Here is an 18299-nt window from a genome sequence, read left to right on the forward strand (position 1 = left end):
CTTAACTGTTTGTCCAGGATTGTCCTAGACTCATTCCCTGTGGCAAGGCAATTCGCTCTGCCCTGAGAGGATGCAGTGAAAAATTTACCTCAAACTTTTTAGAAAGCTTGTGTTTATATAAATTATTAATTGAAGAAAACACACTCTGAAGAGCGCTGGCTCCTACCATTAGCACCTGAAACACATTCTATTATTATCACTGCAGTTATTATATCATGCTGTTGACTGCTCTTTTATTCATTTTTGATTTTTATGTCCCTTGGTGAGTTTTTTTCCCCCTTCGTATCTAGGCATTAATTTTTGCATACATTTAATCCTAGTCATCTTCAGTGGTTCATTGCTTTCCCTATGCGCTCTAAGTGACTAGCCATGTGAAGGGGCTGTATTTCATTGTTTTTTTTATATTGTAGTATATTCCTTTATTGTTTGTTTATTGCTGACTATTGCTGGCTACTAGATCTGTATCAATACAGTGGGCAAGGTCTCAGGTTTGTGTCTTATGCTCATCTCTGCATGAATTTCTGTATTCAGTCTCATCTGCTTTTTCGCTCTCCTTGTTTGGCTGTTGCCCCTGCTTAACACAGAAATATGAATCCTGTGTTTCTACAAGCCATTTGACGGAGGAGTAAATCATTGCGATGTTTGCTTTTATCTTTTGTATTCTGTGAACTACTTAACCACATGTAGAATACCTTGCTATATTTACGCTAGTCAAACCTGTTTCTCCTTTCAGCTTTTATACAATATGTTGAAAGTGCAGTTCTTTGTTTCTGTATTCTCAATATCACAATAAGCCCTCTAACCCTCAGAAAACAGTGGTCAGCAAGTAGAATTCTGATTATAGAAGTAAAACTTTGAACACTGTAAATTCAAGAGATTAATACCAGCTAACAGTCCCTTTTGTTTCCTCACCCACGGCTATGGAGACCATGGTCTCTGGTGAACAAGAGGAAAGGAATGGGAGGAGTTCTGGGTTTGTTCCCCGAATCTGCTGAGGATTTGACCTCCGGATGTATCGTGGAGAGATAGAGGGATATAGCATTGATGAGCTGATTCCTGGATCCTACTTGCAGTAAAAAAAAAAAAAGAAAGAAAGAAAGAAAGAAAGAAAAAGAAAAACAAGTGTCAGGTTCCACGGGTGCACTGACTGAAAGAACAGCAGGAATAGAAATGAGAGAGCCCACTCACTCATTGCCCACAAAGATTTATCGATATTTCAGGGTTATTATTATTATTGCACTGTAAACAATTTGTACAATAAAAGTCTGTGTTAGTCACCTGACACATTTATTTATTATTGGAAGCGTACAGGAAAAATGCCCAGTTGAACATGTAATGTCTGACCACCATGTAGAAAAATAAAGTTAATAATTAACCCACATGGAAATCTAATTAAATCTTTTTATGACTCATGGTGCATATATTAGTCTGAATTAGTGTTCCCCTACCCCAGCACTGACCACCCACAATGCAGGGTCCAACCAGAGGGGTCCATGTGTCCGTTGTAAATTACAGAGATACTTACTGAGCTACTTTGGAGACCCTGCAGTCTGCCTTTAAGCTGAGCTAATTGATCAGGTTAAAGGTCAGGACTTGAGTGACAGCAAATGAGGAGGAGGTGTTTCCTGTTTCTGCATCTATAATTCAGTTGTTTCCTGTGTAAGTGCGCTGGTGTGCGCTTAGGAAGGGGTTCAAGCTATCCAAACCAGTGATCTGCCAGCAATCCCCGCAGAGCTGCGTCTTTTGAAGGGCTCTTGGATTCCCCTCCGTGTCCTTGGATACTGTGAACCTCTCACACAAACACTCTGGAGCTGTGTCAGTGCATGCTTTGTGTATTTTTTCTGGATTGACTTAGCTAGTGGTCATGCTTGAAAAGAACAAATAGGGTTTCATGGCAAAACTCCTGCAATATTTTCTTGGCGTTGCTGGAATTGCTAGCCCACAAACACCAATGGGGAATACTTTTGGTTTGACAAATAGTGTCCATGTATCAAAACTCTTCTCTCTATTTGTTAAGAGGAATTTACCATTTGACCATATGGACATAGTAAGACTTTTAGAAATAAAGGCACAATATGACTGTACAAGAATAATATCCTCAAAACCCAAAACAAATAAACAAAAAGGTGGGGGGAAATTAAGACTAATATTATCTCCCCACATCAGCACAACACAAAGGCTCCTCATGGCCCATTTAATTAGACTCACTTTCCAAAGACTCCATATGGCCCTAAAGTTCAACATTTGGTGGAGAGAGAGTGACCTGTGCAGAGACCATTTGGCCCCCGAGGGGGAGTCTGCAGTTACACACCAGTTTGTGTTTCCTTTAGCAGTGGAGCATACCTCTCCTGATGAACCTCAGCGCGCTAAGTAATGAGGTACATTTTATACCTCCTCCCTGGGGAAGAAGAGTGCAGGAAACATCTCACATGGAGAAGGGGATTTTACTGTTATTTGGGGAGCCAGCAAAGCACTGGATTTCAGATGGCCTCGAGCAACAGAAACCTACAAAGAGCTCCAAGAACTTCCTCTGTATTAAACATAGGCATCTGTCACTTAGGGCTGCTTTTTCCTGAGTCACACTAAACAGGTTTATGTTAAATGAATGCTAAATGTCTCCTCAGGATTTTTGCTGTTTTACGGTGCTGTGTGCAGGATTTGATCATTGGATTCGAGCACCAAGTGCAAGCTTTAATCACATTTCCAGTGTTGAAGTTCGCCCCTCAAAAAGTTTTTGAAATGTTCAAAGTGAAAGAGTTTAGAGAAGCATGCCAGTTTCTGAATATATAGTATAGTGAATATATCTAGATATATCATATTGTGAAGATTCATTTAGGTGTGACATGTAGATACAGAACATACTTCTGTGGGGCTGCATGAATCCAGTTTAAAAGGGGAGTAGATGCTTTCCAAAACCATTCATGATATGATAGAGGCCATACAGACATAGAGACAAATGTCACATACAGTAGATATAAAATTTCCCCCAAAATTCTCACTTGGCTTTGAAACTAAACTGTTAGTGGAACGTCTCTAATGAACTTCAGAGCTAACATGAAACCATATGTTTATATGTAAAAGCTGTTGTAATAGGATTTGAATGTTTTTTCCATATAGCCATTTAAAAAGATTACACTGTGCTTAACATGCATACCTCACACACACTACACATGGGCATCTGGTGTCTGAAGAGTAGTATCTAAACTTAGCTATATACCATTTACCTTGTACACCTTTTTGTGTAATCATGCTTCATGGTGTGAAAAGATTTCTTTGTGATTAAAAGATGATAATGACGACTAACCATGCTTTCTTAAAGGCCACCGTGTGATTAGCAATCGAGTGACTTTCAAGCAGAAAAAAAAATTACAAAGAAAAGAATGAAGAAAAAACAAGTCAGTCATTGCTTGGTGTCTGAAAACCCAAGAGATTTTCAGAGAAAATATGCTTGACACACTCCACTCTGACAACTCAATTTATTTTTGAGCACAACAGCATGTGCAGCCTGCAAAGAAAAACTGTATATTTGTCAGTTCACAAACTATTTTGAATCCTCTGCTTGATTCAACAATAATATCCTCAAACATGACGCCAGAAAACAGGAGCTTCTTGAAGCTTAATCCTGTTTTTCTTTATGATGTAGATTATACTCAATTTCATTCAAAAAAATCAGCTTGAAAACAAGAAATTGAGTGTCCTGTGTTGTTTATGTATCAAATACAGAACAGAAGGGGCCCTATGAGAGCCTTTCACACATGAGACCCTTTGATGTGTAATCAGTGGAGTCAGAAAGTTCCGGAAGAACAGCGTGTAGCTTGGGATTTAATGGCATAAACCTCCCAAGCTAGTCCTGAGCTGGATAATGTGTGACTGCAGGGGACAAAGAGGGTAAACCATGAACTAGTTAGTTGTCCTTTTTTGTTTTTATGACAGTACACTCACACTGTATTTCACCAGCGAGGGACATGTATGCTTTCAACAGTGAAAAAAAAAAAAAAAAGACAAACCCTTCATTGATCTTGGAGGAGGTCAGTTCCCAGTGGACCTTGGGGCCACTCTGGGACATTTCCATTAGTTTGACAGGATGTATAAATTACCACAGGTCCAACAAAACTGTGATCAAGCAGAGGAGAGACAGAGGAGAAATTCATGAAACAGGCAGATACAAATCAAAATAGAGCATCTGAAAAGTGGACTACCACACACAAAAGGGAACCATAGTAGAATCAGATTACCAAAGAATCAGGCCTTTATGTCTACGCTGGAACAGCAAATTGCATCTAGTTCCCCAGTAAAACCCTCTGTTTTCCCTTCTTACTGCAAGTCTTGAGTGTGCATCAGTTTACCTCAATAACAGTATCAACACATTTATAATTATTATGTTTCTGTTGCTGTTCTCAAAAGTCAGTTATCCTGTCTTTAGCTACTAATTAGTCTACAAGTTCTAGCTGCCTACAGGTAATGAATGAGGCATCAGTCAGATAAAATTTCATAGCTCTTCCCTCAGAGTCCCTTTCAAGTAGTCGTATCAGTGTGTGTTCTTTCATCTGCTACATTACTATAGAATGTTCCTGTGCTTCTAAGAAAATAAACGTGACCACAAAGTAGTACTAATTAAGATGACTAAATACTACTGAATCTGGATCACCAAAACCAATTAATCACCAGCAAATAAGGACTGAGACAGAGGATATTAATTTAGGAGACAGAGGAAAATCCACTGCATGGCACTATGGGGTAGGAAGTAGTCCTTTCATCTCATAGCCATTAGTTCCACAATATTCTCTTTCACTCTCTCCGTCTCTCTCTCTGTCTCTCTCTGTCTCTCTCTCTCTCTCTCTCTCTCTCTCTGTGAGTGTGTGTGTGTGTGTCTTCCCCTAATGAACTCATTCAATGGAGTTTAAATATGTCTTTTACAGTATGCTAATTTGGTGACTCTATTGTTTCCCTACGAGTGTGGACCACTCTGAATATTCATGACTTACCTCAATCAAAATGTAATGCCTATCACATGATTTTGTACTGTTACTACATCAAAAGTAGATTTAGTAGTAAAACCTGAACAATCAAGATAAAGCTGACACTCGTTTATTAAAATTTATTATGAATGTACGAACTGACGGTGTTAGTACTGCCCAGTAGAGTGTGAACTGTTGAACTGCATCAAATTTGGTCATTTAAAACATCAGTGAGTCTGAAAGGACTGTCATGCTGCGGTTTTCAATTTGATTTGGATGGTATTCGCCCAATTTCTGAAATAATGGCTTTGTGAATATGACCTTTTGTGTAATGTTTAGCTCATCAAATAGCTAGCCCCAGGATACGAAGCACGCCCTTGAAACTGGAAAAAATGTCTTATCTTGGTGGAATATCTTTTTGGCCAACCAAATATTCTGACCTCCAGCGTCACTGAAACATAATTGCACACTGTTCACCCTTTTTGTTATCGCCAGCGATAAAATGCCAAGTAAGAAAAAAAAAAAAAAAGTATTAACCTCATTCAACAAGGGAGATGTTGTAATAAATTACAGACCTACATAATAAGACAGAAATGAATGCTAAATGTGTCTGTTAAACTATATTTAAATCACATGACTCAGCTGACATTAGCGCCTCAGTGAGGTCTCCTATAGCCGCTCTCTGTGTCTGAAGTCTGTGCAGGAACACTTGACTTCCCTCTCACAGAAACTTGCATGGCTTAATTTCATTGTGTCTGTCTCAAAATAGGATAGGGTTGGACAACTTTGGCAAATGTCAACATATTTCTAATGGTCTAAAGCCACTTGTGAGTGAGTAGAATACCAAATGTGTACCCAATATTTCATGTGTGCATTTTAGAAAGATCAAGCATTAAATCAGCCTTTGGAAATGAAAGCAAAACTAACAAAGGGATTATGTTAAAAATGCAATTTGAAAATGTATGTTGTTTTTAACACACTTTGAACAGGGTTCAATTCTTGTTCTGAGTCTCTAAAGCTGTTAAGAAATATTTTGTGACAGAATCTTGTTTAACAAATTTCTGCCATTTTACCTGGGAACAAGGGAAATGGTTTGTTGAACTTTCCAGAAAATTAAACCACTCAGTCTAACCATGAAGCAGTGCTTTTAAATTGAAGGGCATTTATTAGTGGAATCTTTCCCTCCATTCTGTTTATTTTGATCGAGACTGTTTCACGGCGAACAACCATTCTTCCATTCCACTGGACAGAAGCACTCTGTCACTCAGAGCCTATATTATACCTGCTCCTCTGAGGCAATCATGGTGCTCATTTTTGAAACTGATTCTGACAGTTTAACTGAAATTGTTTCCATATGTTCACAGCTCCAAGCTGAGAAAGTTTTCCTCACAAATCAAGCACATAATTAATTTTAATTTTTATTTTTTTTCCTCCCACAGTGTAATGCTGTGCACCCACACATGTATCTAATGAGTGGGGAAAACGAGTACCTTTACTGTTCACCCAACAGGCAGGAAAAAAATGAAATTTTTCATGGGCCCAGCTCAAAGCCTGTTTACTCTGTTCACAACTTGCCTGTACCACTGATTAGAGGTGCTACTAGAACCTCCCAGGCCTGGATCAAATAAGTATTGAAGTATTTGGATGACCAGGCCCCAGCCATGAAGAATCCACTCATCCCAAAACATCTCTGTCTGACCACCAGACAGAGCTGGAGGATAATATCAGACTTACAAGTTCCACCTCATTTAGTCACTATTTATTTGTTATTTGCTATATTTGTTTCTAACTGTCTGACTATCTAAGATTTCTCTGTTTTTCAACTCAGTGCTCTGTCTTGGAATCCTTTTTGTACAGATATTAGTCAGTAAATTAGTATTGATTGCATCTCAGTGTTAATTCTGCAACTTAATTCACACTCTGTGTACTTGCAAACGAATTGAACCCAAGTCTACTATGATGGCAAGACAGAGCCATACAATATAAATACAGCAGAATTTAACCTTCTTCAAAAAGCTCTTACTCAGCAAGAATTCCTACTTGTTGTTTCACCTTAAAAACAATTACTACTGCTTATGGGTCCAGTACGACAGCTGACCAAGACAGTTATTGAATTACATCCTATAATCACCTAGGAATCACAGCTGTACAATCTCTTGCCTCCAAATGCAGTCAGGTCCAATTTTCTAAAGAACCCCAGTTTTCTCATCCGCAGAGGCATGATGTCAATCCTGCTGAATGCAAAAGATTTTGAATTCGGTTCTCTCTCACTGGTGCGGTGGGGTCCTGCATGTGTGAGTTCCTCCTTCCCTTCCTCAAATCTTTTGAAGATGATGCTCAAATCTGATCCTGTTGTGCTCCTGTCCATAAGTTGAAGTTCTGCTCCCCCTGATTCATACACTGATTTAAGCATTCTGCCTCTGGAGTATTATGATTTAAGCAAGGTTTTTTTTGTAAACAGCAAGCTTCTATCCTAATGTTGAATCTATTCGTTGTCGGCTCTAGAGACAGCAGCACAGCAGGATTACATCCAGGATGTCCTGAAAACTGGATTCACTTACTCTTCAACTTCACCTGCTAACTCTGGGATCTTTTTGTGAGCAAGAAAGATGGAAGTTTTCATCCATGTGTTGACAACTGGGGTTTAAATAAGATCGCAGTAAGAGCAGGTACCATATGCCATTAAAGCCAACAGCCTTTGAACTTTGGAAAGTACCAGAATCTTTACCAAGTTGGATCTGAGGATTTCCTATAATCTGGGAAGATTTAGAGAGGGGGACGAATGGGAGACTGTTTTAAGGATTTGTAATGGACACAATGAAGATCTAGTGATGCCTGTTTGTTAAACTTGGGAAATAGGAATTCCATGTCTCCCTAATCTCCTTTCTAGGATATGTCATATCTTCCAAGGGCATCCAGATGGACACAGAGAAGTTTAAAGTAATCCCTGAATGGCCAAGACCCACTTCTCTAAAACAGTAGTAGGTCTCGCCAATTTCTATGTTAGATTTCAGTACCATCATGCCCCCTTTCACTGATTTAATGAAATGTTTACAAACTCATATTCAGTGGACGGCTGAGGCGGAGGATGCTTTTGAGCAGTTAAAGTTAAAGTCATTTGCTCAAATCTATCACATCCCAATCCTTCTCTCCTGTTCATTGTGGAGACAAATGCTTCTGAGCCAGTCAGTTTCAGAGATTGCAGAACAGTAATAAACTTAATCAGTGTGTTTTTTTTCTCTTAGTGTTTAACACCAACTAAGCAAAACTACAATGTGGGCAGCAGAGAATTAATTACCATGTTATTAGCCTTAGGAGAATGGAGGCCCTGGTTGTAGACTATGTGTAGACTAATCACAAAAAAATGACCACAAGAAGCTATATCAGAGATGCTAAACAACTGAACTCACATCAGGCGAGTTTCGCAGTATTCTTTACACAGTTTAACTTCACTCCCTATTATTGATCCAGATCTAAGAACATAAAGATTAAGGCTTTGTCCCATCAGTTTGATTCTATTGAGATCAAATGCCAGAGGCAATCTTCCCCAGTGCTCGAGCTGTAGACCTGGTGCAGTGCTCCATTGAAGATGTTGTTGATGAGGTTCACCAGCACAGATCCAAGTGGGACTCCCTCAGGATATGTTTATGTTGCACATGCAGTGACACTGCATGTGACCCAGAGGGAACATTCTTCTAAGTTGACTTGACACCCTGGATATGAATATAGCCTGGATTGACAGTGCTTTTGATGGAAGGAGATGTAAGCCATATCTGTTCACAAATACAGAAAACAAAACGAAAAAAAATGAAAAAAAAAAAATCAACATCCTGCTGGACCTCTTCACTCAGTTCCCATTCCAAGTCAGTTAAGTTAAGTTAAGTTTCAGTGATTGCACACACACACTGTGAACAGCGAGATGGAAGAGTTGGTCCTTCAATATGTTGTGAGAATTCATAGCATGTCAACTGATGTTGACTCAGATTTAGTCTCCAACTCATCTCCAATTACTGGAAAACCTCCTGGTCTCTGGCTCTACAGTTTGTCTTTGGTTTTTCACCTGCCATCAAATGGCCAAACTATATGCATCAACCAAAACCTGGGGAAATACTTTTGCTGTTCTGTGTTCTCCTAATCATCCTGTTGGAGTCAGTACCTGAAACCTACGGAGTTTCTCTTCTGGTTTATCACCTTTGCCATGCCAGTTTAGATTTCAACTGTTGCTATATCTACCTCAAGAAGCGGATGTGGGGCTTCCATCCACTGAGAGATTTGTTGACAAACACAGAGGCGAGCTACTCAGGGCTAGATGGGTTACTGTGCTCCATACTTCGGTTCAATATTAGTCACAGACAAATGAAAGAAGATGTGGGATTCTTTATTCTTTATTTCAAGCCCAGATCAAAGAATCTGGTTATCTACCAAGACCTGCTGTTGTGGACAGTCCTGAAAACTTATTCCAAAATTCACTGGTTCATTTAAGATTACTCAATAGGGCAATCCTATTGCCTACCAACTTCCTTTATCTTCACTTCTAAAGCCTGTACTCAGCTCTTCTCTGTCTCCTCTAGTACCCCATCCTCCTTCTCAAATCATAGTTACTGATCTAGCTTTTGACATGGGGCAACTGTTGAATGCCCCAAAGAGGTGTTCCTGGGTTTCAGCTTGGCACATCTTGGATCCAAACTTGATTCCAGAGTTCATTGAATACCATCTTGAAAATCCAGGATCAGGAGTTGACCAGGAGTCAGCTGGAGAGGATGGGGGTCCTGACACATCACTATCTGACCACCAGAGTGGGCTGGAAGACATCAGACTTACCCATTCCATCTCATTTGTTGCACGTTGTTACTAACTTTTTGAGGTCTCTTTGCTTCTCAATTCAGTGCTCCGTTTTGGATTCCTTTTGCCTGGTGTCTGCTGTGCCCATGGTCTGCCTTCATATAATTTCCTTAATTACTGCCCTGGCTCAACTCATTGTTGTAATATTAGTGAGAAAAGTACTATTGATGGTATGTTAATGACCTGTGTTAGCTCACTTGCAGTTGGGTCCGTATTGTGAGTACTCTGGAAACAAACTCTGGCACACTACAATACATCCCAAACTTTGTGGACTATTCAAAGTTATAAACTATCAATGAACAACTATCAATTAACAACACTTATACATGCCTATATAATATTTGAAGTGTTTTGTTAATTGTACTTCATATGCTGTGAGTGTAATAAACACATTCATTACTGTTTTATTTTTAGTCACTAATACTATAGAGAATCACATACCTTATAAAATAGGAGTCTTCAGTCTTTTCCACACCAGTATCAATGAAACATAAACTTCATTTCAAGCCAAGAAGTCAAAGAGACAATCAAAGCATGTTCCATTATGTGAATGTACAATGAGAGAGAGTGAGAGAGAGAGAGAGAGAGAGAGAGTCTATCGAATTCTGACCCATGTTACTGGACATTGGACTTTATTAGATTTTATTAGAATTGGTTATTATGCTTCCAGCTGAAGTCTATTACAACACATACACTGTAGTGTTAATCAACTTATTGAGAGTAGAAGAAAAATCATGAATGAAATGTTAGATCCGATATCAGGTTACATAACAGATGAAACAGAAAATAATCTGAAGCATCCCCCTATACTTCGATGATCATTAGTCAGACATTTTTAAAAAATGTTGACTTTAAAGGTATTTACACAAGGAGCATAAAAAGATTTCTTATTTATAAGCATTGTGTCAAATGGCACATCATAATGCTGTATGCAAGTCAAATGAGTTGTCACCTCATTAGCATTGAGCATGAACTGCATTGATCACAAATACAGCTCATTGCAATCACAGTTCTTAGAAGATCTGACTGTTTTAGTAACACAATGTGTCAATTCAGTCACTCTTTCTGTCTTTGCAATGCTCTTGGGCATAGTTGCTCTTGAATCCCTCAGATCCCATTTTGCAATGTAAATTCTGTGTCCTCTGGCCTTGTGTCTGACAGTATAAAGGAGCTTTTCACTCTGTGGTTATAATTGTATTTCACTGAAGTATTTCTGTCTGCCTAACCCCTCCGTTCTGTTCTTTCTATCCTCAATTGAACATCTATATCAGACTCCTTTCTCTGGGGGCATAACCTTCAACCCCTCCTCTCTATCAAGTTTGAAGGGGCAGTGTTGTGTGGCTGCACTCAACCCCCTCCCCAAAAAATTCACACTGGAGCATTCTCACAGAACATTCCAGAAAAGCTCCAGTGATGCTGGCATGAGCTCTGAGGCTAAAGGCCGCGGTGCGCGAAGGCAAGTGCAGAGGCCATTCCCCTACACTCAGCAGGCCCCAGGTGTTCATCCTCTTACTGATGTAACATACCCTCTTTCAACACACAAAACCCCAGTTTTACAATATAAATATCCAAAAAGACAGGAGTTTATATGACTTCAGCACAAGAAATGGGGATTTTTCAGGGCATGTTTTTATGGACTGTTTTTTTTTTCACTTAAGTAATGCAAAGATAATAGAAAACATGACAACTTTTTAGTAGGAAAATAACCGAATTACAGCAATTGTCCGCTAAACAGGTAAATTATAATACATTTATAAATTATAATACATTTTCATAATATTTTTGACCTGTTAACATGAGTGCTACATTATACCATATTAATTCAGTAAATGTGTTACCTCTCCCACACAAAAGGAGAGGAAAAAGGAAAGATAAACGTTTGAGAGCATACAGTAGATAGGATTTGGGATTTTCCGTATGTAAGGTTATTTTTTATTTGTGAGAGGATCTCTGGATATGCTTAATTTCTCCTGCAATTAGTGTTTAATTTTAAGTAGAGTACACTAGTTGAAAGATAGCCTGGGAAAAAAATGTGTCAAAAAAATCATTTGCAGGAAGCACAAGTGTCAAAACATAAATTATATTAAGAAAAAAAAAACATATTTCCAGCAGCTTCTCCCAGTGTAACAAATAGAAGCTGGAATTATTCATATCTTTTCCTATACTGCAGACCATTCTTGTTCTAGACACCTACAGCGAGAATGCCACTCAAAACTCTGCTGTTCATCTGCAGTCACCATAGTGATTACTTCAGTCTCTACCTGTCACTTACTGGTCTTGCTGACGGGAGAATGGAACCACTCAAACCTGTTCTAATTGCTCTGTCTTTGATTTGAAGGTGGGCAGTGACTGTAGTTATTAAGCATTATTAAGCATTCACTCATTTTTATATAATTACAGCACAGACCTGCTCAGACTATGACAAAAGCCAGACATTAACATTTTTTATTATTATTTTTAATTAGATAAAATATCTCCAACCGTTGCTTCATGGTTAATTGACCTACAATACCTGTGGTAAACATCTTAGCAATCACTTTCACTTTTTCAAAATAAATGTATTTGTTCCCTATTGTTCTCCATATCTGAGAATACAGAATGTGACTCATGTGAAGTGCATACATTGTAAGAACAATTGTTCAATGCATAGATGGGTACAGTTTCAGTTTTACTTACATATTAAACATTTTCATGGTGGTTAAATCATTAAAAAAAAAAAGTATAAATCAACACCAATTAGACCCAACTCTACAGAACAAATATGAGTTCTGTCAGTGTTTAATGTGGCACTCTAAGTGATGAAAACAGGAGAACCTCTACTCTCAATGTAGAACTCATGTAGGAAATAGCGAATGAATCATGGAGGGGAACAGAAAGAACAACAATAAATACTGTGAGGTACAGGTCCTGTGTTTTGAATGGAGTGATCGTGAGTGCAGTTGTAAATACAGTGATGACTCTGGATGGCATTTTTGGGTATTTCTGTCTGTAGTGGTTTTGTGGGACAGACATGGATAATATGGTCTTAGAGAGACTCTTGTCTCTCTTTGTCTGTATCACACATCTGTCATCTCATCTTCCATTTCATCGCCTTCTGTCTCTCCCTCTCCTTCTCCATCCTCTTCCTCTTCCTCTGATGTCATATCTGGATCATCCATCTGGGAAACACACTTGGGACAAGAGCAGATGAACAAGTAGTTCTCCCTGATGAACAAAGAAGTAAAAACAAACGCAAAAAGGGAACACTGAATGAATGCCGCTCTTATGTTGTTAAACGATGCCATTTTAAAAAACAACAGCCATTTTAAATGCCAGCTTAGTTCAAGTGCTTATGCCATCAAATTCAAACCAGAGTTTGGCCTAATTAAAATTAATTGCACATCATCTGTACTATTAAACCAAGACAATATGAGGTACAAAAATATCTGTATTCATCTACAATAGAAAATATATGCTCTTTTTTTCAACCTTTCACAGTGTAAGAAGAGCCATGCCATATCTGTGTAAAGGAAGAGGATCTTTGTTGATGCTTTAGATTGTCAAGGTGAAGCACATTTTTACACAAGGACACAAAGTGCATATTGATCATGCGGGATTTCTGAACAAACCTTGGCTCGTTTACCAGCGGGTGAATCAACGGATGATTGACACGCAAGTTATCAATAAAGCACAGGGGCCCAGCAATAACACAGGGCATCTACACACCACTAATCACACATGTGCAGCTTGGGAGGAAGACCATTGACATTCTCAGCAGCAGGACTCAGCTGGGCTTATTTGTAGTTATTACTTAAACAAGCGATTATATTGCGATACCTTAGGATCTTGTGTCGGCTATGGCGGGTCCTGTCTCGCTGGCAACAGTCCAAGTAGCTAATGCAGATTTCCTAAAGTAAATCACAACAGAATGTGTGTGACAAGGAAGAGAGTGAGTGAGTGAGTGTGTGAGTGAGAGAGAGAGAGAGAGAGAGAGAGAGAGATGGGGGGGGGGGGGGGCCCTCATATTCTGAAATTAAAAATATTCATAATATGTGAATGTAAAAATTATAAGAAAACTTGACACCTGTTCACATGCAAATGGCACTCAAATTCACGTAAGCCTATATTGTGGACAAGGGCTTCAACTTGCTAATAGTATATTTACAAAGAGTAAGCAGGCCAAAGATACTGCTTTGAAAAAAAACATAGCTCCATTTACATGAAATTCAGCGAATGGCTACAATTTGAACAATAGGTTTCAAAATTCTTCTGTTATGGCACTGGGGCAGGCAGATGGATTCAAAGCTGTTTCTCTCAAAGCAGTTTTTCTTTTCTTAAATCTCTCTGACAAGCTGCCAGAGCTGCTCCGATCCTAAAAGTCTGGCCAGCGTAATTCTAACTGACAATAGAACACTCAGTTTTTGAACACTCCCCCCAAGCCCCAGTGGTAGGGCTCAATCCCCCATAATCCTCCATTCTCTACTGACCTCTCCTGGACTGATGTCACTCAGAGCACTGAGGTGGAGAAGGAAGTTGTTGTCAGGGAATGATGCCTCAGCATTGGGTATGCAGCTGTGGTTACCTAGAAGACAAAAGATACAAAGAGAGATACTTTCAGGATTTTGAATGGCAACAAATGTTCATGAAAGAAAATTACATCTAAAAATGTTCAAACACAATCTTTGATGATGACAGCACATGCAAGTGTAATTCTGAAGGTTTAAAAGTTATTCTTTTATATCTTATTGGGATGCAAAAATATATCTTGTTCGATGCGGTCATTCATCACTGATCTTTCTACAAGTACTCTCCTGTGTGCCCTGAGAACTGTGGCCCTTTAAGACTGAAAACTCCTGTCCTGAATCTTTTTCTACATTTCATCAGTCTGCTCAGTTCCAGATGATTCTCATGGTAATGTGTAATATAATAGTGTTAGTCAGTGAGAAATGGACTATGATGGTGTTTGTACAGGCAGTCAGTCTTACATGAACTCTGTAGCAAGAAGAGACCAGAGCCCTCACAGTTCAGAAAATCCCCTGTCTCTGTAAGGAAAAGACAGTGTGAGTGAATCAATCAATCATTAGCTCAGATAAAGAAATGCAAACGATTTAGTGAGATTCCAACAGGTCATGGTGAAGCAGGGAGCATCTGGGTGTGTAGGTGCCTGTGAGTCAGAGGATATCAATTTGGAATATTTACATTTCATCAGTAAAGTGTGTGTGCTTGTGTGTGTGTGTGTGAAGGGGGAGGGGTGTATGTGTTTGTAGCATGCTCCCGTAGACTGTGGGAGTCTTGAAGAATAATGACCTTTCTCAATGTCCTTGTATAATTGGTCAATGAAAGCATCCAACTGCTCCCTCTGCTGGCTAGGAAGCTCCAATGCATCACATGCATGAACCCACTGACTGAGTGAACTAAGAAAAAAAAATACAATTTAAAAGAATTCCTGCAAATTTCCCTGCAGTATCATCTTACACTCTGTCATGTAGCAGAGTAACTGAGTTTATCTAAAAACATATAAATACTACAGTACAGCTCTATAAAGAGGTGTGAGCTGTTTCATGATGGTTTGGTTACCTGGTGCCAATACCCTGCCCATTCGTCCCAACAAGTGAGAAGAGTGAACGAAATCCATCTGGGGTGAACCACTAAAGGCAAGGAAACAACTTTCAGTTTGAAAGCCATCATAATTTTTCATTCAGCACAGAGATTCAGTTAAATATTGTGGTTAACCAATACTATAACGGAGCAGTCATTCAGCACTGACCATATAGTCAGTTCAATCTCTAAATACAAACAAAATAATCTAAGGTTTTTGTATAGGGGAGGTGCACTTTAATATAAACCACACTTACTTGACTGAGATGATCATCATAAAGTGCTGTAGTAAACAGGTTACGTAGCAAAGCCAGCTGTGCCTGGAGGGACAAAAACAGCAGTTCACTGTTATGGTACTGACTGCTACCAAATGTCAAGATTATGAATCTTTTCTGCACTTGGAAGTGGACAGAAAATGTTAAGTAAAAATCTTAATATAAAATTCAACTAAATTTAAATGAATCTCTCTAGCTTGAATATATTTTAATGAACTAATTTTCCTACAAGAAAGAGGTTGGTGGTCTAGAACCATTTTCCCTCTAGTAGTAACAGAATTCTCTGCTAACCTGGAACTTCTCCCCGAGTAGTTTATGTGCTATCTCTTCTTCCTCATTGGCTGAACGGCTACAGAAATGTGAGAAGAGGCGGAGCCAGCGGCCTTTATCCTGAGCCTGCAGAAAATGGGTAATTTCTGAATCTGTGTCATCCACTGACTAAGAAACAACTGAGCCAAGAAAAACTGCATGCAAATTACCAGCACAACTTGTTACACACATCAGTCCCTGAACTGATTTTCTGAGGCAAAAACTCTGAGGCAGATCAAATGAAAAGTAAACAGAAGGGACTACATGTGAATGTGCTTGCAATTTCTAAGGTTTATTATGAACACTGACAAATCAAGGAATGAGAAAGACAAGGCTGGAAGATTATGGTAAAATTGCAGCTGAATTTGATAACACAATGAGGTACTGTGGTTTGTCAATACTTAGTTACACTTGGCTTTGTGATAAAAAGGTTGCATGGAATCTAAAAGAACAACCTACTCATCAGAGATGCACAAAGATATAGATTTGGATTTTGACTGACAGAAAGAATTTGAGCAAAATTAATCACCTGCTTAACAACAGCCACCATCCGAGCCATCAGCATGATGCTAGAGGTTTCTGGCGGATAGTGTACACTCCTGAGAGAGAGAGAGAGAGAGAGAGAGAGAGAGAGAGAGAGAGAGAGAGAGAGAATGCACTTTTGTTCAACCTACACACTGATCAAAATAAGCCAATAACCATTCAAAGTATCTAAAAAAATACAAAGGCTTATTAAATAAAAGAAATCAGTGAAAGGCTTATTCTACATATGCATCTACTCAAATACACTTATATATTGGCAAGCAATCCAGGGCTGGTCATTAGAGTCAGTAGGAGGGATTCCAGAACCTGCCTGTAACTCACCTCCAGGCATCCTGCAGCTTGTTGAGTGGATGATCTGGGTCATCATGGGATGGTCCCATACACAGTACTTTATGATAAGTATCCCACGCAGTCTGTCGGCACTCGCTGCTACAGTACATTACCTGCAGGGGGGTGACAGAACATTCGACACTTAATAAACATCGCTCCCTGAACCCTCATCTTCATTACAGCAAAAGTAGAGATATGCAAGCTACTATGTCAAGCATGATAAAGTAATTTGGCATTTGTTCAGTTCTCACACAGCTTTACAAGACTGCTCTGAGGAAAAGATACAGAACAGCTGGAAATGGACAGCTGAGATCCAAGTCTGCGTGTTTGAGAATACCTGGCACTGAGGGCAGGCCTGGTGCAGCTCAGCTCGAACTCTGCATAGCTCAGGGTGGGGCAGATTGAGGCTGGGCAAGCCACTGAGTCTTCTAGCATTTTCTTCAGCTGTTTCCAAAGAACGGAGGCAGTACTCACAGGCTAAGATAGAAAAAAACCCCACCTCATTTGAAAATGGTGGATGGCCCATCCTCTTAGAAACACAACATTAAGCTAATGAAATCCAGGTTTGCTAAAAAAAGCATTACTGTCAGGAATGACATACTCATACACTGATTTAGATGAGAGCGATCAAGGCTGTCATGTTCAGGCTATGTAATGAAGACCTATGATGCTACAGAACCGCAGTCACTTATAATTACATTAGTTTATATTTCAGTGAGTGCCACACCCTTGTATTTGTACAGTGCATTCCACAGGAACTGCGCAGAAACGAGGGGACGTTCAACGAAGATGGTCTCTCCCTTTTTGAAGCATTTTTTGGCAAACAGTCCTTTGCCCTGAGAGGAGAAAAAAAAAATCATAGTAAAGTGGTGTAACCAGGAATGACCATATGAGCATTTGCCATATGAGTAATATCCATGCACGTCAGCTTCAGCAGTCCCTTGTATACATCTATTTGACAGTTCTATCAAAATATCAAAATACACGAAAGAAAGTCCACAGCGTAGTTTTTGGAAGTGAGCAGAGATTAGGTTTCTGGTGGCTCTTGATGCTACAACATACCACATACTACCTGAAATATTCGTTAGAGAGTGGGAACTAACAAGAGCCTAACACTACCTACAATAAGACAAACACCAAAATATATAACTGAATAATCTATACTATTTAGTGAAGAGTTTAGCTGCCATTTTGCGGTACGGCAGACTGCCTGCAGGTCTCAACGGCTCGGCTTCTGGTCTGAACAAATTTCACATAAAGAAATTTACAAAAACTTCTCTGCAGTCTTAAATTATCCAGTTACAAGTGTCTAAATTACCTTGACCTTGTCGATAAACCGAACCTCCACACTACTGTTAGTTTTACCAGGCTCCGCGCAGAGAGAAAACATGTCATCTACGGGCGCCGCCATGTTGAAATTTCGTAATGAACTTTGACCCTGCCAACTGACCAATAGCATGTGCTC

At 39.3% G+C, this 18299-nt stretch overlaps 2 protein-coding genes across 2 annotated transcripts in view; both read right to left on the minus strand.

The window, feature by feature from the left end:
• gfra4b (GDNF family receptor alpha 4b) overlaps nt 1-7371 on the minus strand; it is a 49575-nt gene extending 42204 nt beyond the window's left edge. Inside the window, exon 1 of the mRNA XM_030765459.1 lies at nt 7230-7371. Within this exon, the coding sequence (XP_030621319.1) occupies nt 7230-7371 (142 nt within the window). The remainder of the gene's footprint in view (nt 1-7229) is intronic.
• A 5329-nt stretch (nt 7372-12700) lies between these two features.
• On the minus strand, nt 12701-18245 carry smyd5 (SMYD family member 5). The gene is made up of 13 exons (XM_030766433.1): nt 18153-18245; nt 17562-17670; nt 17172-17311; nt 16826-16947; nt 16491-16560; nt 15944-16048; nt 15635-15697; nt 15357-15427; nt 15087-15193; nt 14765-14821; nt 14267-14361; nt 13617-13687; nt 12701-13004 (listed from the first exon to the last, which is right to left on the minus strand). Exons 1-13 carry the CDS (start codon nt 18243-18245, stop codon nt 12857-12859), a joined length of 1251 nt encoding a protein of 416 aa, XP_030622293.1. The 3' UTR covers nt 12701-12856.
• Between the last annotated feature and the right edge of the window lie 54 nt (nt 18246-18299).

The sequence above is a fragment of the Chanos chanos genome, chromosome 2 (assembly GCF_902362185.1).
Source record: "Chanos chanos chromosome 2, fChaCha1.1, whole genome shotgun sequence".
NCBI lineage: Eukaryota > Metazoa > Chordata > Actinopteri > Gonorynchiformes > Chanidae > Chanos > Chanos chanos.